Source organism: Seriola lalandi, unplaced genomic scaffold, assembly GCF_002814215.2.
Source record: "Seriola lalandi dorsalis isolate HSWRI2012SDOR001 ecotype SW California unplaced genomic scaffold, Sedor1 jcf7180002054591, whole genome shotgun sequence".
Classification (NCBI taxonomy): domain Eukaryota; kingdom Metazoa; phylum Chordata; class Actinopteri; order Carangiformes; family Carangidae; genus Seriola; species Seriola lalandi.
Genome location: NW_019525144.1, coordinates 772,144 through 796,424, shown reverse-complemented (window position 1 = coordinate 796,424; position 24,281 = coordinate 772,144). Strand labels below are relative to the sequence as shown.

General features: G+C 38.1%; 3 protein-coding genes across 3 annotated transcripts; 1 reads left to right on the top strand and 2 right to left on the bottom strand.

Annotated features, from left to right (window-relative positions):
- Positions 1 to 348: 348 nt before the first annotated feature.
- On the bottom strand, positions 349 to 6,451 carry erp27 (endoplasmic reticulum protein 27). The gene is made up of 7 exons (XM_023419100.2): positions 6,282 to 6,451; positions 5,512 to 5,597; positions 3,707 to 3,844; positions 3,482 to 3,598; positions 2,916 to 3,041; positions 1,914 to 2,111; positions 349 to 449 (listed from the first exon to the last, which is right to left on the bottom strand). Exons 1-7 carry the CDS (start codon positions 6,364 to 6,366, stop codon positions 408 to 410), a joined length of 792 nt encoding a protein of 263 aa, XP_023274868.1. The 5' UTR covers positions 6,367 to 6,451; the 3' UTR covers positions 349 to 407.
- Positions 6,452 to 15,123: 8,672 nt separating this feature from the next.
- Positions 15,124 to 17,036, bottom strand: LOC111664502 (retinal cone rhodopsin-sensitive cGMP 3',5'-cyclic phosphodiesterase subunit gamma-like). Its single transcript, XM_023419105.2, has 3 exons — positions 16,926 to 17,036; positions 16,069 to 16,190; positions 15,124 to 15,868 (listed from the first exon to the last, which is right to left on the bottom strand). Exons 2-3 carry the CDS (start codon positions 16,176 to 16,178, stop codon positions 15,751 to 15,753), a joined length of 228 nt encoding a protein of 75 aa, XP_023274873.1. The 5' UTR covers positions 16,179 to 16,190; positions 16,926 to 17,036; the 3' UTR covers positions 15,124 to 15,750.
- A 1,710-nt stretch (positions 17,037 to 18,746) lies between these two features.
- LOC111664496 (retinal cone rhodopsin-sensitive cGMP 3',5'-cyclic phosphodiesterase subunit gamma-like) lies at positions 18,747 to 21,258 on the top strand. The gene is made up of 3 exons (XM_023419099.2): positions 18,747 to 18,822; positions 20,626 to 20,745; positions 20,955 to 21,258. The coding sequence occupies exons 2-3, from the start codon at positions 20,636 to 20,638 to the stop codon at positions 21,070 to 21,072; spliced, it is 228 nt and encodes a 75-aa protein (XP_023274867.1). The 5' UTR covers positions 18,747 to 18,822; positions 20,626 to 20,635; the 3' UTR covers positions 21,073 to 21,258.
- The last annotated feature ends 3,023 nt before the right edge of the window (positions 21,259 to 24,281 follow it).

Sequence of the window (24,281 nt, the reverse complement as noted above, 5' to 3'; positions counted from 1 at the left end):
CTGTGTCTGAACTGCTTCAAATCGGATCTTCCCAGTCTGCTCTCTGTCAGTCTCTCTGAGGTCCGTGTGTTGTGGTTCTGACAATAACATTAGTGGACAGACTAACAAACTCCGCCAGATCACTATGACTTGTGGCCAGTGTTCTGTGGTCAGCGAACCAGACCACAGACGGGCACACACTCGCGTAAACAGACAAAACATAACATACACGGGTAAATAAGTGAGTGCACATGATATACACATGCACACATGCATGTGCTCACTTTGCATGGTAAAGTGAACATATGCAGGACGGTGTAATACTGAGTCACTGTTTTCACAGCAGGAAGAATTTACATCAGACACCCCTTTTCCATTTAGTTATTTATTTCATGTATAATAATTAATTTACATTTGTTCAATGAGTCCTAGAGCTCTGTCTTGGCTTCTGCTCCGGCCTGCTTCACTTCCTGAGAAATAAAGGTGTTGTAAGTCAAACACAACAGAGAATATAGCACAGGGAATATATGAAGCAGTGCAGACTTGTAAACATCAAGTTTATCTATTTAGCATTGCACAGACACAGAAACTGCTGCTGCTACTACTGGACTGAATCTCCCTCAGAGGAAAGCTCAAAGAAATGTTTAGGAATTCACCAAATCCACAGCAACTAAACTTGTGCCTTCGAATTGGATCTATTCAAATCTATTCTATTTCATTCCTCTCTGTCCAGACTTTCAGGTTATTCAAGTTCAGAAAAATATAGTTTTAATCATTCATTCATTTATTTTAGAAGTTAATGCAGAAGAGAAAGAAAAAACAAACCCAAATTTTTTAACCAAAATGGAAAACTTGCAAAAAAGCTGTAGAAAATGATGCCGGAGACAAATAAACTAAACAAACTGCAGCATCAAACGTGTAGAATTGTTTGTGTGGCTGGTGATGTTAATTTTGACAGCCAGTAAGTGTGTGGAAGCAGCGATGAAAACACAAGGAGAATGGAAAAGGAAAAGTCTGAGGGTGGTATTCTAAAGAAGTACAGCAGTCCAATGATTATGCCATTTACTTTAGTCAATTTCGTAATTTTCTTGAACACAATATTGAAAATAGATCAAAGATGTGCCGATGAGCATCCGAACAACTCTTTCAATTTGAGCTTTTAAGTACATCAAGCAGGTTTCTATACATGAGTATAATTTTAAAATACGTCCTATTTTATGCTGCTTTATACTTTGACTCCACTACATTTATGTGACCACTGCAATCACTTGTTAGTTTTCAGATTACAGATTAGGCTATACAGGAAATCTGTAATGGTGTTGAGGATTTTACCCAACAGTACATGTATAACGCAGACAGGTTAAAGCAAAGCTTCACTGCAACCAGGTACAACATTAATCAGACTTTTACTTGTAACAGAGTATTTTTTACAGTTTTACTTAAGATCTAAATTCTAAAACCAACCACTGGAGATCAAACATCAGTTATTCACCTAATATCATGTATTATGAATTCAGTCTTTTTAGAGCCTGTGATGTTCTGGCACTAACTCTGATGTTTCTGTGTGGCTAAAGTCATTCAGACGATGCGTCACACCCAGCTGGAGCTCTGTGTGGTGCAACAGAGCAAATTAGTACACACAGTGAGGTTTTCTGTCTTTCGTGTGGCACATTTAGTTTACAGTGACAAGTACTTTTCTTCTTGTCATCCATTACTGGTGTTGTGATTTTCCTTTCTGTCAGAGTTTTCCTGTTTCATTTGTGCTATAAATTATGCTGCTTCCTTTAATCCTTGGCCACAGTTTTTGTTTTAAATTGTTTAAAAGTCAGTCTACATGTTACAAGAAAATAGCTCCTGAGTCCACATCTTAACCTGCTGTTGTACCTATACCAGGTTAAATACATCTAATCTGGCAAATCATAATCATAAATCACCTTCAGTTCTCCTCGTAGGAAGGACTGGCAAAACTCCCGTACTCGTTCAGTAGAAATCTCTCCCGCAGGAAGGAGCCACTTCATGTCAGAGTCACCAGCATAGATGCCAACCCGTGGGAGGTCCTGAGACTTGATGCCAAAGTAGCCGAGTGACCGAGAGTTGGACTTCACTGCTCCATTAATCAGCACGAACAAGAACTGGAACACAGACTCAGTTTGATTTAATTACCTAATTGAAATTATTATGGATTAAATCAAGTTACCATAGATACGTTACCTCTTCTGAATATACACAGGTTGTCTGCAGTGTTCACCAAGTTAAATTTAACACTTTTTAAGACCTTTGTAATACCACAGAGAATGTAATTCAGTACCTTTTTCATGGTCATACCAGGCAAAGAATGATGGTCCCAGAATTACTTATTAATTAGTACGTGAATTCATTGACATTTCTGTCACATTAATTCATTAATGTGACCTGGACCCATGTATGAATTGTTGAAAAGATTTACGGTGCACAGGTCCAGGGCCCAGAGAGGTCAGGCAGCCCCTAGACGAGAGCCTCTGTATAAAGTGACTGTTAATACTTTTTGTTTGACAGTCCAAGTCAAAGTTAGTCAAAGTTTCAGTCTGGAGGTGCTATATAAAGGAGAAGTGGGAGACTTTTTACTTGTCTGTGCCAAGGGGAGTATAGTTTCATTATCCATCCATGTCTGGACTCATAGGCAACAAAAAAAAGCAATGGATAGATTAACCAGTTAAGAGATAAATAAGTCAGTTTTTTTTGCCAAATGTTGATGTCTACAGTAGGCAAGAAAAAAAATAAGAGGGAGGGAGCTAAATCCAGTGCTTTACACATTTGCAGACCTGCAGATAATCTGATAAAGCACATCATGAACCCGCTTTTAGTTAGCTCCAGTTAGCTAGATACACACATGTGAACTTGCCCAACCTTTCAATGGATTTATTTTGCAGGTGAATTAAGTCCATGCACGTTCTCACCTTGCCTGTGAACTCCGGGGCCAGAGCTCCCAGTTGCTTCTTGAGCTCAGTATATTCTTTACTCCCCCTGTTGGCAAAGAGCAGGAGGTGTGACTTCACCTCTGAATTGAACAGGCCCACTGCTGTCTGAGGGAAAATAAAACAGCATATAAAAAGAGTGACGGTTAAGATGAATAGAAGAATTCCATTCCCACTGGCCATGCATGATCTGCTTTCTCCGAGGCCTGAAAGGCTCTAACAGTGAGAGGCAGGTTATTTTTAAACATTTTTTTTTACAAATAATAAAGTAGTTGTGTTTTTTTCTCTCTCTCTGTTTACTGACTCTTGTTTGCCTGCTTATTGTTCTCGCATTAACTCTGCTCAACCCGTCATGTGTGTAGGATATTTATATTCTTGGAATATTTAATGGAGAATGTTAAAATATAATTTTATTTGTCTATTTTGCATTTGTCTCTTATTTGTCAATAAACTATATTTTGATTAGGGAAGAAAGGCTTTCAGGATTAAATGACAGAGGCAGACTCGATAAAAATACATATATGATGGCGATGAAGAAGTGGGCTTACCACTTGGTTGTATTCTGTGATGTATCGGACCTCGTTGATAGTGATGAAGTTTACAAGACCGTCCGTTTCTAACTTCTTGGCCTCTGCGAGAGCAAGATTCTCCTGATGGTTATCAGCCTGGATCACGTGACACACATCAACATCATTATCATCATAAAACTGACAGCACCATCACATTTATCATTGAAATAATACGTCATGTATAGAAACGATGGTGTACAATACCTTCCTGAAGAGGCTGATGGTGTCTGAGGAGACGCTGTAATCAGCCCACACCTCTTTCACTGTGCAAATGGCTACAGGGACCGAGTCAACGCGCTTTGCAGCTGCAACAAGCTCCTTATAGCCACGACTCTCCTCTCCCTGAAATACCAAAGTCAAAAGACAGAGTTACAGAGTGAAATTGTTTAAATCATTTTATCAGGTACAGTCTTTTACTGCTTTCAAATTTGTTTAAGTTGTTTAAGACTCTATACTATAGAGTCTTAAACAACTTAGAGTCTATAGTAATGTAAGTATCATTTATCCCCTTAAAATTTGTGAATAATTACATTTATATTGTTAAATCTTGTATAATCTGCTTTGGCAATATTGTACTCAACTGTAGTTACATCATGAAAGAGAGAAAAATATGCATCCGCCCACTGACAGGGTGTGATATAGAAAAAACAACTCTAATTCTAGGCACTCCGAGGAGGAAAGTAACTATGTTCATTTACTCAAGGTGCCTGTACTGAGTTTTTCCATGTTGTGATACTTCTTAGCATTTCAGAGGGAAATACTGTAATTTTTACACCACTATATTTATTGTACAACTCTGGGATATTATTAAATTTTATATAGCCTACAAAATAAGATGATCTTATTAGTACAATGTTTTGTTTTTTTTATATTACATTATATCAAAGCTGGAGAAAACTTGAAAAAAGGAACCATTCTGCTGCATGATTAGTACTTTTGATACTTTAAGTACATTCTGCTATATATAATACTCTATATAATATTATTTTTATAATGTATTTGCCCAGATATATCAAATACTTTCCTTCTTAACCACCATCCATTTGAAAGCCTGGAATTTGGATTATTATATCACAGCCTACCTTCGGGTTAGGTTAGTACTATGAAGGCATAAAAGGGCATATTTTAGAGTTAGGCCATTCTATCTTTATTTTACAATTACTTTACCCTCAAAGAACACCAGGTGTTGTGGGGGACACCACAAACTTTTCAGTTAACTGGTTTTATTTTCATATTCTTTCAAAGAAAATCTAAATTTGAAAACAAGTCCAGGTGACAGAGAGAGAGAGAGATGGAGAAACAAAGAAATACTTTAAACTGGGAGGAGAGATGAGGCTGACTCAAAGGAAGGTGAATCATGTCTATTTCTGAGACAGTGTTGCATGAGCTCTGGCAGTCTCTTTTATCATTTTGCAGCCTGTAATATTTGTTCATTCCCAGTGAGTCATAGCACCAATATTTTGGTCTCTTTTTGCCTTCAGCATCATGGTCCAACTATGTTATCCACTTGTGCTCTCCCTCTCTCTCTTCCATTCTCCTCTCATGAACCTTTTCCCTGCCTCTTCACTTGTTTATGAGAGGGTCACTCGAGCCAATGCCACAAGACTTCAGATACGTATGTACTTCCTGTCAAGTGGCCCGGCATCTTCCCACGCACACCATAGTCTGGCCAAAGGGCTCGCCTCTGTGGGACAGCTGGCCACCCTCTGTCCTCACAGCACCAGCGCTGCCAAAGGTGTGGCCACGGGAAATATATCCTTCTTAGAAATCTATTCGTGACAACAGCATCACCGAGACCAGGGTGCAAACAAATGCTGTATTTCTGGAGCTCTCACAGCCCCAGTCTCAGCTAATTTGTTTGATCATGTCTGGTTTGCCACATGCATGTTAGCAAAGTAAACTAAGCCGTAAAACAGTGCCTGTGGGCTTGTTTAAGAGATGTCTGGAAGCATATTTGAGTCCATGGTTGAGACTTGTTTTTTCCTCTGTATATAATTTTCTTGTCTGACCTCCAGAAATCCGATGACCACCACTTCAGCAGAGTCGATGAAGGCCTCAACAGCTTTGATGTCATTCAGCCTGGGAGGAGCACTGTCTGAAAAAGAATGACACGTCATGTACTAGACACACAATTCAACATAGTTTGTACCTGACAGTCCCAGGTATTGTCTCAACAAGATTAAAAGTCTACAGCCATGCTAGCAGCTCTGTGAGGCTGCACCTCTCAGACACAGTGATTTGAGCTAAATGCTAATGTTAGCTTGTTTACGTGCTCTCAATGACCAAAACAGGTATTCTATGATGTTTTGTATATTCACCGCATTAGTTCAGTGTTTTAGCATGCTAACATTTACTAATTAGCACAACACACAGAGTAGGCAATCTGACAAATCAAAATACTGGAAATATTTGAATTTTGACCTGATAATGGTAGTAGATGAAAAGTTGAAAAAGGAGTCACCAAAATTTTGAGAGGGATGTGAATTAGTGTACCCGATGACCAATAAGTGATGAGGTCTTTCATTAGGAATTACAAATATGAATGTCTTGGTAGGGCTAGACATAAAACCAGGGATCACCAAACTCATTATGATTCATCCTCTGGGAAGTATGAATGTGTCTATACAAATGTGCAGTTCCTTCAGTAGTTGTTCAGATATTTCAGAGTGGACTGACCCACCAAACAGCACACATTTTCATCTCTGGAGAAATGCTGCTCGATGTTTCACATTGAAAGCAGAGAGAAAACAAAAAAACAACAAAATATAAATCAATTTACCTTTCTCTGTGGCAGTGACAGAAGACACCAGGAAGGCAAGAAACAGAGTGGTCAGCATGTTTCGACGGATTCGACTGACAGGCATGCAGGCGAAACAAAAGGAAAGCCAAGGAGCGCTCAGAGGACTTTGTAGCTGTTTGACTCTGTTCAAAGAGTCGTGTCACCTATGCTCTGTCTCCGTCAGTCGCCACATGGCAGCCGGCCGCAGCTGCTGCAACTTTCCTGGGATGTGATTGGAGGCTTTCGTGGGAACCAGCAAGGTGTTCTTGATAAGATGGGATGCCAGGACGTTGGACTACGTGTCACTGTGGGACAGGGGACAGGTGTGTGTATATGTCTGCACTATGAACAATAAGGACACATTCAGTCTGGCCGACCTTTGCTTTTTTGAAACATCATACACCAGTTCTTGTGTCTTGGTGTGTGTCATTAGCAGCAAATTCTTAACAACTTTGCGATCAAAATTATTTGCGCTACAGTGTGTTACATAAATGTGTTGTGGGTGAGAGTCTCTGCTGAAGTAGCAGCTTGGTTAAGACTCATGCTTCATCCTCAGGCAGGTTGCAATGGCGGGAGGAAGCCTGTGTGACCGGTGCAGGACCTGAGATCAACTGAGTTGCATTTTGCTACATTGACCACATGAGGGACACAGCTCCTGCCTAATCCAGTTGTCATGATGCCGACAAGCAGTAAAACTTTACCGTTTAGTTTTGTAATTGAGGACAGTATTTTTTTTATGTATGGTAAGAAAAAATCAATATTTTATGACCGTGCTTTTCTTCTTTTTTACTATCTTTTTTTAAACATATTTTACTTTTTTTTTTCATCCTTTAATCTTGTAATTATCTTTGAGTACATTGAAAACCACTATAGTACACAGATTTATTATTATTATTATAAATAATAAGTATTAAAATCAGAGGTATGTATTTCCTCCATGTAGTGAGTGTAAAGCTAAATATCTGAAGCTTTCTCTGTAAACATCCTCATAATGAAGGAACCTATAAGATCAGATCATCTGAATAACTTAAAGTCACATGACACCATAAACTCATGGCAGAAAATTGATGTGAAGGAGAACATATTTTTTTTGCCATTGTGAAGCTATCAGTTAGTTAATACAGATTTTAAGACAGCTTGTTTGTTTGCCAGGAGTTTTTAAAGAATAAATGCACAATACCTCTGCAAGTGAACACCGTGATAGCAAATTAATTTAAAAAAGGTGTTGATTAAATTGACAGCATTGATTGATGGCATCACAAGAATTATAGTTCTAAAGCTAAAACTGTGAGTCGAGGAGGAAAAAAGGACATAAAACATTTTCTCAGAGAGACAGAAAAAGCTCCCACAACCACCACAGAAATGTTGTCTTTTGTCTTGATGTTAAAACAAATACAAAGTGCCTCTGAAAAGCACATTTATTCATAACAGCACCAAAACATTTGTTAAACTAAACGGAAAAAATAAAAAGATTTACATCAAGTGTGACATTTTACGCATTGATTCTGAACATTGTTTGCACAGAAAAGGAATCCGCTGAAAACTGAAGGGAAGTTACACTTCGGTCGACCACAGAGAAGAAAAAAACAGATGAACAAAAATACAACAAACTCTTAAGGACAAGACAATTTTGGTCTGAACCCTGTAAACTGTCTCTTTTGCATCAATAAAAAAAATTATTATAATAATATATATAATATAATATTCCTGCTATATGTTAATGACAGACCTAAAGAACATAAGATCACATAAAAGATCATTACGTGATATGAATCTTTTTGCTATTTATTACTATGGAGTGCCAATGACTTGTTTCTGGGGAATATAGACATAAAGAGAATAATAATAATCTGACCCATCAGGAAAAGGGGAATAATCACAAGCAAAATAATGGATGATGGGAATGTTCTTAATGTTACTGGTATTTGGTCTTAAATGAATGTGTGGTTCAAATTTTGTGGCAATCCATCCAATACACCAAAGTGGCACCTGTCTAACTGCCATCCCCAGACCCACGCCACTAGAAATCAAACAAGAATGGAAACGAAATCGATTCATTTCGGATTCAACACATTTGATTGACGTACTGAAAATTAAAGGGTGTGTAGCTTCAAGCAGTGACATGTCTGACCTTATTTACCCGGCTGGTGTGTATATGATGTACGTTCACAGGGGGCTTAGGGGTGAATTAGAGCAACACTAACGTCACAGACTTATGACTTCTATGAAACGCACACAGACGGACGTCACAGCTCCTCTGAGGTGAGGACTACTGTGAGAAAATCTACTTACAAACACTTAAATATATACATATTTACACAGAACAGTAATGCTACTACTGGGTAACATGGCAGGAGCAGTGGGGTGATGGTGTTGATGTTTAAATGAAATTATTTACATAATTTTGATTTTTAACTTAACTTAATTTCAACTCATTGCAATGTAAAAGTTCTTGTAAACATTGTTGCTGTGGAACAAAACATTGTTCTTAGCCTGGGAAGCAGAGTGTTGTAGCTATAACTATAAAATAGTTTATATTTTTATAGGTTATGTTTATGTTTTTAAATATGAGGCTATAGAAACACCCACTTTTTTTTCAATGTAATTACAGTTGTGTTTACAGGTTTGTTTAATATTTATTATAATGTTTTGGGGGTTTTTTAATTAATTTTTTTATTTAACACATGTAGTTTGCCTCCTTTTCATGACATAGCAGTTGTGAAAGGACACATAGACCAAGTCTGCTGGTATCCTGTTTGCACCTTATAATTATTCAATATATTTTGGGTAATTTAAAAAGTATGTAATTTAGTGTGTAATTTAGTTCTAGGTTATTCCTGTAATTTTTCACCCCTTACCTATAGGTACCAAAGAAAGTATTTCCTTTAGGCTAAAGCGTTACCCAGTGAGGTTAAGTAAGGATATAGGCTCACTCTGACTTTGGGGATACAATGTAGAAATCTTCTTCCATAACTTTAAGTAACCGTAAACTGGAATGTTGTACAGCACTGAAGCCACTAAACTTTTTCCTCTGTTTCTCTGTCTGTTAACTACTTCACAGTTTAATCCAGTCAAAACAGTTTCATATTTTCTATAGCTCTGCATAAATGTCTACCTTAGGATTTTATATGTCAGAGTGCTGCTTTAAGACTCTCTCTGGCTACATCCTTCTACAGCCTTTTATCGTCTTTAACTTATGACACTGCTGACACATATATGGTTTGCAGTAAATTTGTTGTGTACAGCATTCCTGACGCAAAAAAATGCTGGGGAATGGCAGAAAAATGAAAAGGATAGAGGGGGAAAAAGTAGCAAGGACAGAAACAAATAAAAAATGTTCTCTTCTGCAATTTCTGACTCCTTGTGGACAAGTGTTAAAGGTTCAGTGAGGATGCAGTTTAGGTTGAAATTACAGGCCCAGTTGCTCATATAGCTGCTGCTACAAATAAACAAAGCAAAAGTAATGATTACAATACACACAGTGGCAGAAATTAAAACATCAGAATCGTTACACAGGCTTAGTGGTTTGTGATTGTGGGGACACTCGACCTATTTCAGGAAAACTTAAATTATGTAAAAACCTCTCAAGTTTGCAAATGAAACAATCCCACTTGCACTATTTTTAAATCTAACAGGAGGAAAATGTTATTTTAGATAATGATTGAAGATAAAGATTAAAGATTAAAGCGCTTCACTCTCATGACACTGCAGCCATGACAGATGTGATGATGATGATGATGATGATGATGATGATGATGATGATGATGATGATGATGATGACGATGATGATTAAAAAAATCTGAATATAAAATCAAAAACGTGATATTTAAAAAAAGATACATATCTCACACTAATCCTGGGCTCATAAATTTGTTTATTTTTATGGTCTAATGAGGTCAAAAACTATGGTGCTATTTAATTATGTCATAATTTCATCAAATTATTACATACAAAAAGACAAAAGTAAACAAAACTATTTCAGTTTGCTCTGATGTTTGATGTTTGTTTTCTATTATTGACTTAAGTTAATACCTAAGTTAATAAGTTAATACTTAAGCTAATACTTACATGACATACCCACAGAGTTTAAGAAGTTTACATGGAGAGTTTAGTGGTGAGATCAGTGATGTAATGCAGGTAAACCTGGGACTGATGGATTACTGGTATTTGGATTCAGTCATCAGTTACACAACCTTTAACCCTGTTTAGCTTTGACACAGCCTGTGTGTGAAGGTCTCACATCATGTGGTATTAATCCTCAGACCCTGCGGTCCCTGCCAGCTGCTTCTGACACTGCTGATGGGTCACTTACGCAATGTGCCCAAGCAAACTTGTACATGTCACGGAGCTGGAGAAACAAGAAACAAGAGGCATCTTATGAAACAGCAAGATTGTTCAAATAATGACTTTAGACGCATTGTTATGGCTTTGAGAGGAGATGGTTCACACATACACTAAAGACTGAAGACAAAAACAAGCATATAAGAAAACCACTTCAAAACACTGTATACAATGAGAAGTAATGTCAAGTATCTGTATCATCTAAAATGATCTAAATAAGATCATTTAAAACAACATTTAAAATGTCTGTGATTCTTTTCTGAGCAGGATGTTTGGTCTGGAGTGTCAAACTGCTGGTGGCTGAGGATTAATATGATGTGGGTCACGGCTTCTGTGTCAACTCTGTGGGAGTGTTTGCAGTATGGATTTCATGGGTGGGTTGAAAAGAGCTTACAGACTGTCTGACAGTTATGTCAGGGGTCCATGGAGGATGGGGAAGCCCTCTGACACTTTAATTAACAGTATGACAGCACGTAATCCTTCATCTGTGCAGGAGACGCAGAATCCAAACCAGTGCTAATACAGGGACTAAAATTATGGTGTGACACTGAAATTACAGACCGAAAATTAGGTAATAATTAACATGGAATTTGGCCACTAATGAAATTAAATTGCAAACAATAGTTTGGAAAAGGTGTTGGAACTTTTCCTTGAAAATAATTGCATGAATGGATGATTATCCAGTCAGTAATTGTTCCACATATTAAACATAATCGAAAATAACTAGACTGAATAAAGTCAGACATTTTCCCTGACAAACAAAAAACTGCCAAGTCAACACAGATAAAGTAGCTCCTGCATGGTGTGCATGAATTGCATGTACATTGTTGGTACACTAAATCCTTTATAATGAATGTTTGCATTTTGGGTTTCACTAAGTTCAAACAAGTTATATTAATAATATAAACAATAATTTTCACATACAGACATAATCTCACTGTGCACATAAACATGTGTTGCAATGCAATGTTAAAAAACTGTGATCACAGCAAGATCAAATTTCAAACGACACTTTTTGCCTACCATGAATATGTGCATGCATTTTCTGTAAATAGCAACTGTGGCCAACTCGAGGTGAAGAAAAGCTCTGACGTTTTAAAACTCAACACAACACTCACGTACTGGATCTGTCTGCAGTGGCCCATATGGATTAGTCCCAATCCTATTGCAGACTGTAAGCTGCCAGCTCATGTAGCCTCAGAGTGAAGAGCTGCAGCTTCATGTCAGAGCAAAGAACAAAGAGGCAAACAGGATCCTTTGGTCAGTACCTGACAGGTATCACCTGAGATATTCCAGGCTCTGCACCGAGGTTTCTGAGTACTCTGTCTCCAGTTGTTCTTCTTTTTGTGGCGGTGTTGCAGACCAGCTGCTGGAGTATGAGAGAGAATATATATATTTCTGATGTTAGAACATTCATAATTCAAGTCAGATAACTGGAGACATAAACACAGTCAACATGCTTCAACAACAGACACATGGCCTTGCTGATCAACTCTCTCCTTCTAGGAGTTGTATTTTTAAACATATGCACATGCTTGTGGTTGATTCCTGGATGTATGGGTTGCTATTTGGGGAACGATTTGGTATGCTTCATTGTCAGCAATAATAAGAGACAACAAAATACTTCTCAGAACTGTATCTTTGCACTTCAAACTGAAATGCCAACAATCGCTGGCCTGAGCTGTTGCCGGTCAATGCAGCAAATTTTTGCCAATCCCTGATACTGCAAATCTGTGTATTAGATGAGCTCTATAGTGATATGTTTAATAATAAAATGTCAGCTTGATTTTGCTGGAGCCTCTTGGAGACATCCAGTTTTCTTGGCACTATGGTTTGACAGTAATACTTGTGCTGCATTGTCCTAAAAGCATCTTAATTATTCTTACAGCTTGGATTTCAGACTGTACTCAAAACAGTAAGCGCTTTTAAACTTGCCAATTCAGTTTTGGCTTCCTGCAGAGAGATATCTTATCTTGGATAGGACACTTGAAGACGGAAAAAAGACCAGACAGTTTAATGCATTACACCCTGCTGCAGTATAAAATGAGTATGCAAGGATTTATTTGTCCATGATTTCTAACATATTTACATGCAGAATGCCTTAAGCCAGACCATTGCTTGAAGTGAGTCATCTTTAATTATGTTGAAAATGAGGGCAAGAAAAAAAAGTATTTGGCAGAAATAGTAGCAGGTTGAGTGACTCAAACTTGGGTTATTTGAATTATTAAAATTTGATTTCAATAAACCCATTACACCAGTCAGAATAGTTAATATGCTTGTGCAGCATTTCTGACCGGAATAATCCAGCAGACATAGTTAGTTGTGCTTATTTACCCTTTCTGCTTTATTACAGAAGCACATTGCATTCACAAAAGAGAAAAAAAGACTTACTAAAAGGTTACGGTAGTTATCAGGTTATCAATGGTAATTCATCTTTAATTTATTTGCATTTTGGAAAATTAAGTATGCCAAATTAGCTATTAACAGCTGCCTTTTACTCTGTAACATTGGATGTACTAAAAAACAATCACTGAAAAAAATTTATTCTGAAGAAATCCTAAAAACCTGATGATTCTTAGGCTTTGAAGTTCTGAAGCGTTCTGGTGCAAATTAAAACACCAGAGCGGCAGAATATAAACCCGAAGAAACTAAATGTAGAGGTGATGAAGAGAATTAGGACACAAAGTAAGGTGCACAGTGCGATTTAGTCAAGATGATTACTGTACATGTGCTGTCTGTGACTTTGCAAACTCTAATCCTACTGCTACCCAGGTGAACATAGACAGTGGAGGATCATTTTATTCCAGGTACCTGTAAAGACACAAATAGAACAAAGAACAAATAACCATAACATAGTTCACTAAAATATAATCTGCTGGCTTCCTGTTGTTTTATCATACCCAACCACGTCTGCAGGAGAGACTTTATGTTGATGCCATGAAGTAACATCTCACATCCACCACAGTGAGCTAACTCCCTCTTTTCCTCTCAGTAACCAGCAGATGCAGCTGTTGCAGCTCTGCCGACAACTAACAACCGCATCACAACCAGAGAACCACCTGCGACCGGTTGGTCTGTCTGACAGACGACTCGGCAGGCACACTGACAAACTGTAACACAATTAACACAAGAACAAATTAATCATCTTACAGGCAGTCTGTAAGCAGCTTACAAGCGTCTTGCACATGTAAAAGTGTTGTTTTTTTACCCACAAGTCGTTGCAATTAGTAAAAAGAATTATTATTAGTCAAGTGGCAGAAACAGTTTGTTTTGGGGTTCTCACTGATACTGGTCCATCCCAAGCAGATTACACTCGGTTTCATCTGCGAAGGTCTTGTCCATGAGATTTCTGCAAACGAATCACATACAGGTATTCATTCATTCATTCATTCATTCATTCATTCATCCATTCGTATTCACGCTAACTAATACTCTGCTAGTGATGGGATCGATTTTGTAGTGGCCAGTCGGAGATGATACCTGAGGTTCAGCAGTTCAAACACACCCTTTGTCATCATTTCCCCATGACTTTGTCTCCTCTGTGTTCATCCACTGCCCCACTTCTCCCCCTTTCACGTCCCCGCTAATGAAGAGGCCGAAGGTTTCGGAGAGGATGTTTGTTGTGTTTATGCCACATTGCACGAGGCACTGCGCCCTTTTGTCAGCTCGCTGTTTAAAGGCTTGTGCAGCTAATTGGTGCAGTGACACGAATGCACATTGATATCTAGAGGCCACACACACACACACTGGCACCAGCAAATAACACCAACAAAACTGTGACCAGAGGAGCTGCTAAATATTTCATTTAAGGATTGCATTAGTAGAGTAGATTACATATCATTACTTTATCAGTGGTGGGGTTTATTCAACAAAGTACTATACTTAATTTTGGCTTGAGTATTTCCAAATGATGCTACTTTAGACTTAAGCAAATATTGTATTTTTTACTCCACTACAATTATTCCACAGTTATGGTTACGAGTTGCACTGCAGATTAAGATTTCACATACAAAACCAACTATGAGTTTTTAGAACACAATGGATTGTTGTAAGCACTGGATAATAAATATATTAATTGAAATTAATTCATGTTTGACATTAAGATTGTTCATCTTCTCTGTTGAACCTTCGTCTTTACTTGTGGAGAATAAAAAGTGTTCCCGTGAAAAAAAAAGCAGGTTTTTGGTTGCCGTGGCAACAACAGCTTTAGTTATCTTCCCTGCTTTCTATTTTCCATCGCCCTCTGTCCTTGAAGACAGATATACTTTTACAGTTTTAGTGAATAATATTACATTTTGACGTTATAATATGCAAGTGTGGAAACTAAAAGAATGGTGGCCACACTTGTCAATAATAGATTAAGGGCATTACTATGCACATATTATATTCATTGGCATTGGATGAAGCCAGAAAACAGTGAAAGACCAACGACATGTGTGTAGATATTTTCTGGTAATTGTGTTTTCTGTGTTAATAATAGAGAGGACACAGAGACATTATGTTCCATGGAAAATATGAACATTTATTGTGTTTATGGAATTGTTCATCTCTACTGAAGAAAGAGACAGGGTTGATCGTTTTCCACTGAAGAGCAAAGTGAATTATAGACTTTCTCATAAAAATAAAATTTGATTTAGCTGTTAGACAAAATAGAAATCTATGCATGTCGAATCAGCAGCTTTGAGGAGAAGAGGTGAGACATGCAAGAGGAGCAGCACAGCCCTGAGATATCACAATAACAGATATCAAACCCTCTTTCATGTTTACAAAATGTATAATATATTCCTTTAGATTTTTTTTCTCTCTCTCTCTCTCTCTGTGTGGAAAGTACAAGCTGATACGTTATGAGAGGAAGAACTGGAAAAGATAGATCAAGGGGAAAAAGAGAAGGCAGGGGTGAAGAGAAATAGAAAAGGATGAAGGAGAGTTGTTGGGGAGGCAGGGGCAGATAAAGTGCAATAGACAAGAAAAGGTGCTGGATTAGTTTTATCCCAGGTCAAACCTCTAAATCATCAAGGGCTGCCTCCACTCCACAGCACACAGGGAGCAGATTCTCAGCTGCTTGATAAATAGTTGGAATACATGAGGGACAATAGTGGCAATAGGGGTAAAGGCAGAGGAAAGAGGGCTAGACAATTCCATATTTCGCCAGGTCGCTGAGCTCCATGTCGCCAAAGGCTTCCCATGGGCAAATCACTGTGATGTCTGTGCCAAGACCCTCCATCCCGGGGATGTCGTCTCCGAATCTGAATGGAAGAGACAAAAAAGATCTGATGAGTACAGAGTGACAGATACAAAGAAGAGTTCTTTGCTGCAATGAGAGTGACGGGATAGTGTTTTAATAGCCAAACTGACAGCAGGGAAGAAAAGACTGTGTGTGTCTGTGTGTGTGTGTGTGTGTGTGTGTGTGTGTGTGTGTGTGTGTGTGATCTTAAATTCATCTCACCCCTTCTGGCCTGGTTTGGGTGCCTTGCTCTTGAAGGTGCGCATGGCCCTCTGCTTGAATTTGGGAGGTGCCTTCTTGTCGGCGGGAACTGCAACGGCCACGTCTGCCATTTGGATTGGTTACTAAAAAAAGGAACAAAGTGTGTGAGTTCCCTGCAGCTCTCAGATCTTTAAAACCTTTCTGTTATTTCATCTTATTTCCATATTGTCTTGATCCATATTCACCGTCTTCTATCTTTTTATGTCTTAAGCGTTAGCTTTTTTTTTTTTTTTAGCATTTTGAATTTCCTTGTTGTTGCAAGGTGCTGTTCAGATAAACCCGCCTTGCCTTTGCAGATTCCTCTGGTACCATCAACCAATGCTCTCCCGTTCATAAGCTGTACAATCCCTCCCCACTGTGAACATATTACTCTCTAACTTGTATTTATCATCCTCTTCAGCAAGCTGATCAACAACCAGACCAGTCACCAAAGTACAAATGCACTAAGAATTGAAAAAAAGAAAACAAAGGAAAAGAGCCAGTGTTCAAAACTGCTCAGGGTACATCTGAATCCATCAGGGAAAAAGACCTGTGATCATTGTAAAGCAATAGCGGCTGGGCCTTGAACAGTACCAAGAAGAGCTGCAGCACAAAGGACTACTCAGTGCAAATCACACATCTCATTTCAGCTCCATTTCAGTCATGATACTCAAGAAGAAAAAAAAAAACCCCTCTTAAGCCATTCCCCTGTCTCTCTTTCTCTTCTGTAAGGAAATTGTTGCAAAAGCAGCGAAGAATCTGAGGCAATACATGTTATCAAAGCAGTAAGAGCATTAACTCCCTGTACCAGAGCTGAGAAAATTGCAGTTTCATCTTACCTTTTGTTGGAGTCTCAAACGGTTTCTCTGATGCTGTCTGATGAGCTCGTCAGTTCCTCGCTTGTGGCTTTCCTCTCACTGCCGGACCGTCCCTTTTTAAAGTCCTCCGAGCTGCTGCTAATCCCCTCAGTCTGTCATTCTTTTATGTGCCAACTCTGCTCTGTCCTCTTCTGTACCAGCTTAGCCACAAATAGGCAAGATAAAGGATAACGAGATATAAATACGAGGTCTATTTCAACTTAGATATGCCTGTCAGCGTGTGAATTGAAGTGAATTATAGAGGTGTCATGTCTTGGCAGCAGTGAGTGACATTAATTAGCATGACTATCAAGTTGAAGCCTTAAAAAAATCTGCTGACAGATTTTTTATTGTGTGTCTGCCTGTATGTCACAGCCCATCACATCGGCATGTTACCCACACATACTGTAGCCCTCTGCAACATGAAAACTTCTATAACTGTAGTGAATCTGACATTTTTATTGCAGTGTTCATTTATGTTTAATCACAGGAATAATTGGTTTACTGTATATGTTACAAATAACTGCAGATGTAAAACAAAAGTCTTGGGTAATTAGGTCTCTTTTGCTTTAACAAATCTGTGAATCTACAAAAATAGTGGTAAAAAGGCCTCGAACACAAGTTGGTAACAGTAGGCCTCAAAGAAGAAGAAGGTAAATGAGAGAAGAATTTTGAAGCTAAATATGTGGCATGAAAACACCTTTTATAACTGATAAGTACATGATGAATGTTCGCAGTTTTCTTGTAGCCTGTAGCGTCCCAACAATAGTACTACATTTAATAAGAGTCCACATTTGATGGTGTATGGAATACGTAGTTCTTAGGTCACTGTTTTATATATACAGTTTATTTACTGCCATGAGAGAGTTGAAAACAGCACATAAGCCTCACAGCACTTCTAGTAACCACGACGCAGCCCTTATCGTTTTTTTTATTTTTTTACACACACGTGAGTTTTAAGACGTTCACTTGGCTTTGATGGCCTGTGTGTTCAAATGTTTGGGAGATCAGAGGACTGATGGCATGTGAGTGGCAGAAGCTTTAAGATACTGAAGACTTGGATATACTTTAGCCTGCTTTGTAAACAAACGTGACCTGATGTAGGCTGCACGAGGATCTTGAGCATGTGATATAAGAGCAGAGGGGCGCTGAGCTCCATTTAGATGATCAGTCACTTAGTGCCAAGTAAAGAGCACTTAACCATTCAACAGTTAATCCCTTGTCTCATGGCCTGTACTGAGGTTAAAGAGACTGAGACAGAAACTGACAGTTTAACTCAGCAATTATTAACGTCAGTGAAAAGAAGAGTCTAAGGGTGATAACGCAGTGAGAATCCACACCATGATTTTGTGATTACAACCAATGTTCACCCTGAATCTCTGCTGTTTATATTTATTATTTATTTATTTATTGCGAAATTACTGGTTTCAGAGTAAAGGATGAACGACCCAGTGTTTGTCTTTCGAAACTATGAACTAAATTTATTGTTATTTCAAAATAATATATCGTCATATTATATCTTTAAAAATGCACTCCTTCAAACAAGAAGAGCGATATATTCAGAAAAGAATCAGAAAAAAGTAACTCATATTGTTCAGTAAATCCCATTGAGTTTTTCTCAGAGATGCTTCATTATGTAAGGTCTTCAACGTCTTCACATGGCATGACACATTATGAGCCCCCTCCTTAATCTCATAGAGCACAGGGGCCAATTGGAGCAGAGGGTTTAAAAAAAAAAAGAGGACAGAAAATTATGGATGAGCATGTCGGAGGGATTAACAGGGGGTGTATATAAGAAGAAAGCAGGACACAGACCAGAAAGCCACAAACTGACCAGAGACCCAGCAGACAGAAACCAACTGTACTACTGCAAAAACAGGTAAGATCAAATTCTGACTTTTCACTCAGCTGCGAGCTTTGGCAAACTTTCAATTCTGGATTAAGGGTAGAACATAAAAGAGAGTGCAGGAGAGTGCTGAGAAAGCCCGACTTCAGATGGATACTGTAGGGTGCAGATATCATGGTAGATCTTTAAAAATGTTTTGTGGACAAATGTATTTGTACTTGGACGTGCAGTCCAAGATCTTTAAGAAGCCAAATCACTGGCATTGTTTCCTGTGGCTTTTCCTCTACTCTCTATAAATGTATAAATTTGTGCTTTTGCACTTTGCATCTTTGGTTTTTTTTTCTAAGTCTTATTATAAATAATTATTTACTTTTTACTTTATGGAGGGCCTGAGGTCCACAGTGCTCACTCCTATTATTCTACATTGTGTGGGACACAACAGGGAGGTTTATCCATTCAGTATTATAACATATGACATTTACAGTAACTTATACATCAGCAACTTGAAAAGGCTGATTTGATGATACATTATTTAATTTGATTTAATGCAAAGTTTTAAGAGAAGAAATTACCTTTAAATGTAGTTATTTTCAACACTATGGTATTCATTTTCAGCTCAGCATGTGAATAAGACCAAGCAATGATGTATTTTACAAATGTGTAACTCATTTGTTTTAGGGGGTAAATTGAATATGCATGTGTTAAGAGTATACGTGTATTTTTTCTGATATTTTTACATTTAAATTTTCAGTTTAGTCTAGTTCAGCGTAGGAAAATTTACATGGAGTACAACAAAAAGATATATCAGACAGAATTAAATTGTAAATACATGCAATAGCAGAAAAGGCACAAGTGCTACAGCGATGTGTAAACAGGTATTTGGCACATCTCTAATTATACCTAGAGCTTGAACTCTAATGTGTATCATATTCAAAAGCATTGAGTTAAATTATACTAGCTATTCACATTTTATTTTCCATCTCTGAATGTTGAAATTGTTTTGATTCACACAATATAATTGACCAATTATAGACCAATTATATATACTTGGTCAATTATATATAAAAAAATATATGACCAAGAGTCTCCTGAGCCATCCTGGTTAAATTAAGATATAAAAAGGATTCAAATTAAATAAGAAAGAAGTGTCTCTATATTGTCATCAGTGTGTGTTAAAAAATAACACAGACAAAGACACATATTACACACACTGTGTATCTGCACACAAGAAATGCTAACATTATTAGCTGTGGCTAATCAAAAGAATACAAACATACAGTAACTAAATTAGGAAATATAGAAAAAAAATCCATCTGGATGTGAAATTTAAGAGCTAACGGCTTGATTAAAACTTTGTAATATATGCCACAAAATGACATGACTTGTTAGCATGTTCAGAGTAACCATCAGTGTGGTCAGAGTACATTTCTGGTAACCTCTAGAGCACTGCTGAGCTTTCCTGTGAGATAACATAATCAACAGAGGTCAGAAATAGTTCAGATTAAAGCAAATCAGAAATAAGTTGTTCAGGGCAAAATCTCCTTACACTCAGAGTTTATTATTTACAGCATACAGTATGTGTGTTGGCTTCAGACTAACTGAGGAATTAGGTGAACTTATTTCTATTCTTGTCTCAAGATGTACAATCTGTAACTTGGCCAAAAGTAATCTTTAAAGCCAAGGTGTAAAAATAGACAGAGCTGTTTGTGTAACAGCGTCTTAAGAACCTGCGTGACAGCTTTAGAGCATAACTTGACTTAACCTGGGGGTGTTATATCATCCAAGGGTCTTATACATCAAGACTAACTCTTTGACTTTCAACTCTTTTGCTCTCAGTACATAAAAGATGGCAGACACAGCTGTTGCAGCTCCCGCCGACAAGAAGGCACCTCCCAAGTTCAAGCAGAGGGCCGCTCGCACCTTCAAGAGCAAGGCCCCTAAACCAGGCCAGAAGGGGTAAGGCAGCCTTCGAGGTCACCAGTGGTGGAAAGAAACTAAGTACATCTACTCAAGCGTTTTTCTGTTCTTGAATTGGTACCTTTAGTTAAGTAAAGGATACGAGTACTTCTTCCACCACTGAAAGTCACATATCAAATAAAGAACTCAGGTGCAACACTCACGGGAAACGGAGATGTTTGACTGACACGTTTCCGTTTCTTTCTCAGGTTCGGAGACGACATCCCCGGCATGGAGGGTCTTGGCACAGACATCACAGTGGTTTGCCCATGGGAAGCCTTTGGTGACATGGAGCTCAGCGACCTGGCGAAATACGGAATCGTCTAGAAACCCTCCTGTGTCTTTCCCAAAACTGTATTACCTCTCTTTTGCCCGATCTACCTCCTGCTCCTGTTCGCCCTGTTTTCCTTCCCCTCCCAAAATACCTGACCTGATGTCTGTCGTTGTGTTAGGCCCATACGGGTTTTGGGAAACACAGCTGATTCAAATAAATAGCAAAATTGGCTAAACTGATTTGAATGTGAAATATCATATTTATTTATTTATTTATATACTGTATGCTTCACTGAGTTGTGCATGCTTCAAGCCCCAAACTTCCTCCCCCATAATTTGCACTTGGCTTGTGTGTCTCTGAGAGACAATGGACTAAAGCTGTTGAAAGCGGGTTTTGAAGGCTGTTGTGACGATGTCGGTGCACTACTAAACCCTCGCTCCTCTCTCTTGCCTTTTCCACTCCACCACCCCCACCCACTCTCTTTGGAGCTATTCCTGCTTAATGTACAGCTGTTTATGAAAGATATATATTCTGAAATATATATTTTTATTTTTATGAACTTTGAATGTAAATTTGCGTGCGGTCAATAGGAATTGGATAGAACAGTTGAATAGAACTGTCAATAAATCTTTTCCCCATAAAGAAATTTTGTCTTCTTTAAGCACGCCGTATAGATTTACGGGAATTTGATACCAGAATACAAAGTGTAGCTATTAAGTAATGAGATTAATGCTGGTTCAATTTACATAAACCCAGTCTCGTTACTTAATAGCCACGCCTCCTACATCATTACCAATATTAAAGCAATGTCAGCAGCGTGGCTCTAAGGACGGCAACATCAGATAGTGAGTCTACAGCTTTGGTCCAGGCTCCATATCTCAACAGTTAGTTGATGGATTGCCATGACATTTTGTACACACATTCATGGTGCTACTGCATTTGGTGATCCCTTGGGTTTTCCTCTAACGCCACCGTGAGGTTGGAATTTGTGGTTTTAAATTGATTGAAATGTTTTGACAACTACTGGATGGATTTCCATGAAGTTCGTCACATTATTGCCACCCCTCAAGATGAATTATACTGACTTTGATGACCCCTTCACTTTCCATATAGCATCATCACCAGGTTGAATTATTTAGTCGTCCAACCACTTAAGTTAAGGATCAAATACTTGCAGTTTGGATTCAGCTGTAGCGGTACTTTTTGTTTAGGGCTAATTATCAAATGTTATTTGGTGCTGAACAGCACATGGGAGAAGTTTGTCTTGAAGTGCTTTCTGTCTACAGTATTTTCTGCCAGAAAAGCTTTTTGGCAAAAGATAGTATTAAGATCTACAAAGTCTGCAGATTCTTGTGGTGGATGAATGGGTCAAATATTGGACTTTCACACAGGAGAATAGAGTTTGAGCCGTGCTTTAACTTATTTTTTCAGTTTTTTCTTCAGTTTTCATATGGAGTTTGGTTAGTTTTAGGCACCAGAAGTACTTGGTTATATTGCCTTTCTGCCAGAAAGCCTTCGAGGCAAACTTGTTCCATGTGCTGCTGAGCATGGTAAACATTACTTTTGCCAAATAAATTATTTTTATTTTGAAGTTTTGATATCCATAAGAAGATATATTTGTGGTATTCAGTAGCAAAAACAATCTCAATGCAGTTTTACATCTCCTCTCTCAGACTTCTCTCTGGAGATCTAGCAACAAAAGGTTGTTTAGCCAATCAGAAAAGAGGAGGCTCTTCTGATCAGCTGACTATTTTCTGAGTGATCAAGTAAAAATATAGCAGATTTCAGGAAAACACTAAAAGAAACCAAATCCTGCAAGGTTAGATGGTGGGTCTGGGTGGTTGGGGTTGGGGGCGTTGACTGCTTTGTCGTAATGTTAAAGTTACTGAAGTCCTGTAACGGCTCCTTTTATACAGTTTGTGAAAACAGGCTGTGCATATTTGTCTGTGGACTCAGCGCTCTGATAATTAATGATTCACAGTATTAATATAGAAGCTAGACGTGCTTTATAATCAAAAAAGACATGGAAATCCCACTTTATACAATATGGGTCTTTAACATTGTCAATGTGAGCATCTTAGCATGCAGCTCAAAATACTCACATAGCTGCTCACATGACTGTAGATTAGTCAGGGTAATCTTAAAGGTGCAATATGAACGGGTTTAGCTTCTTTCAGCTCATTGTTTTTTCCAGCATGTAACTTTACTGTAGCAGGCAGCTGTTTTCAACAAAAAGCTCGGGTTTAACATGCTGTATACTAAACGCTTCATGAGCCGCAGGCTGCATTAAATAACATATAGCTTCTATGGAGCCAGATATTTCTGGAGTTGGAAGAGACTAAAACATATCAAAAGGAGAGATAATACTGAACTTTTGAACTGCCGACAATTAGGAGACAAAATAATTTGCAATGTAATGAGATCTCACATTCTGGCACTGTGTAAAATAATGTGAGAAACTCCAAAATATGCTCACCAATTTTACTAAATAAATACAATAACAAAATAAAACAACCTGAAAGCTTGATCACAACAAAACATTTTTATATAAAACATTTTATATGGACATTCAATAACAAAAAAACATAATGGCAGTCAAGGGGGATATAGACATGACAGAGGGATAGGACTGGTCATTGAGAAACCATAGCAACTATGAAGAATGGCCACATAGTTTACTATAATACAGTGGCAAGAAAACCACGACAGGAAAATGATCTTTGTGCGGCAGCCATTTTGTTTGTCAGCAGGCTTTTTTGCCAAACAGCACTGTGCTCTTTGTTGAGTTAACTAGCGTCAAACTGCTAGCTGCCTGTCATTCTCCATGGAGTTTAGTGGTAAAGAAGAACACAAGTGGACTCGGCTGCTCAGGAGTCAAATATGAAAGACACAAGATTCATGCAAAACGTTTTTTTTTTTCTCTTTTTTTTTTTAAACTTGACAAGACTCGCTCATGCTGGTTTGTCCATGCCTTCAATGGCTCCAAAAGTCCATCTTTGTGTATTTTGTGTAGCACTTCTCAAGTTGGGAAACAGAACGTGCTTGGGGCTGTTAGTTAGCATCTTTGGCTAGGTTTTCTTTTTTTTTCTTTTTTTTTTTTTCCATTTTGTCCAGAGCACATTCTATATTAATATGGAGATATCGAAAAAGAAATGTTTAAATGTCATGAGCAAATCCAACAGCAGCAGCACATTTAATAGAAAAAAAGCATTGTATTGACCTGTGTGTTTTTCCAAGTGTGAGAAGTGGAACAGTAGCTTTG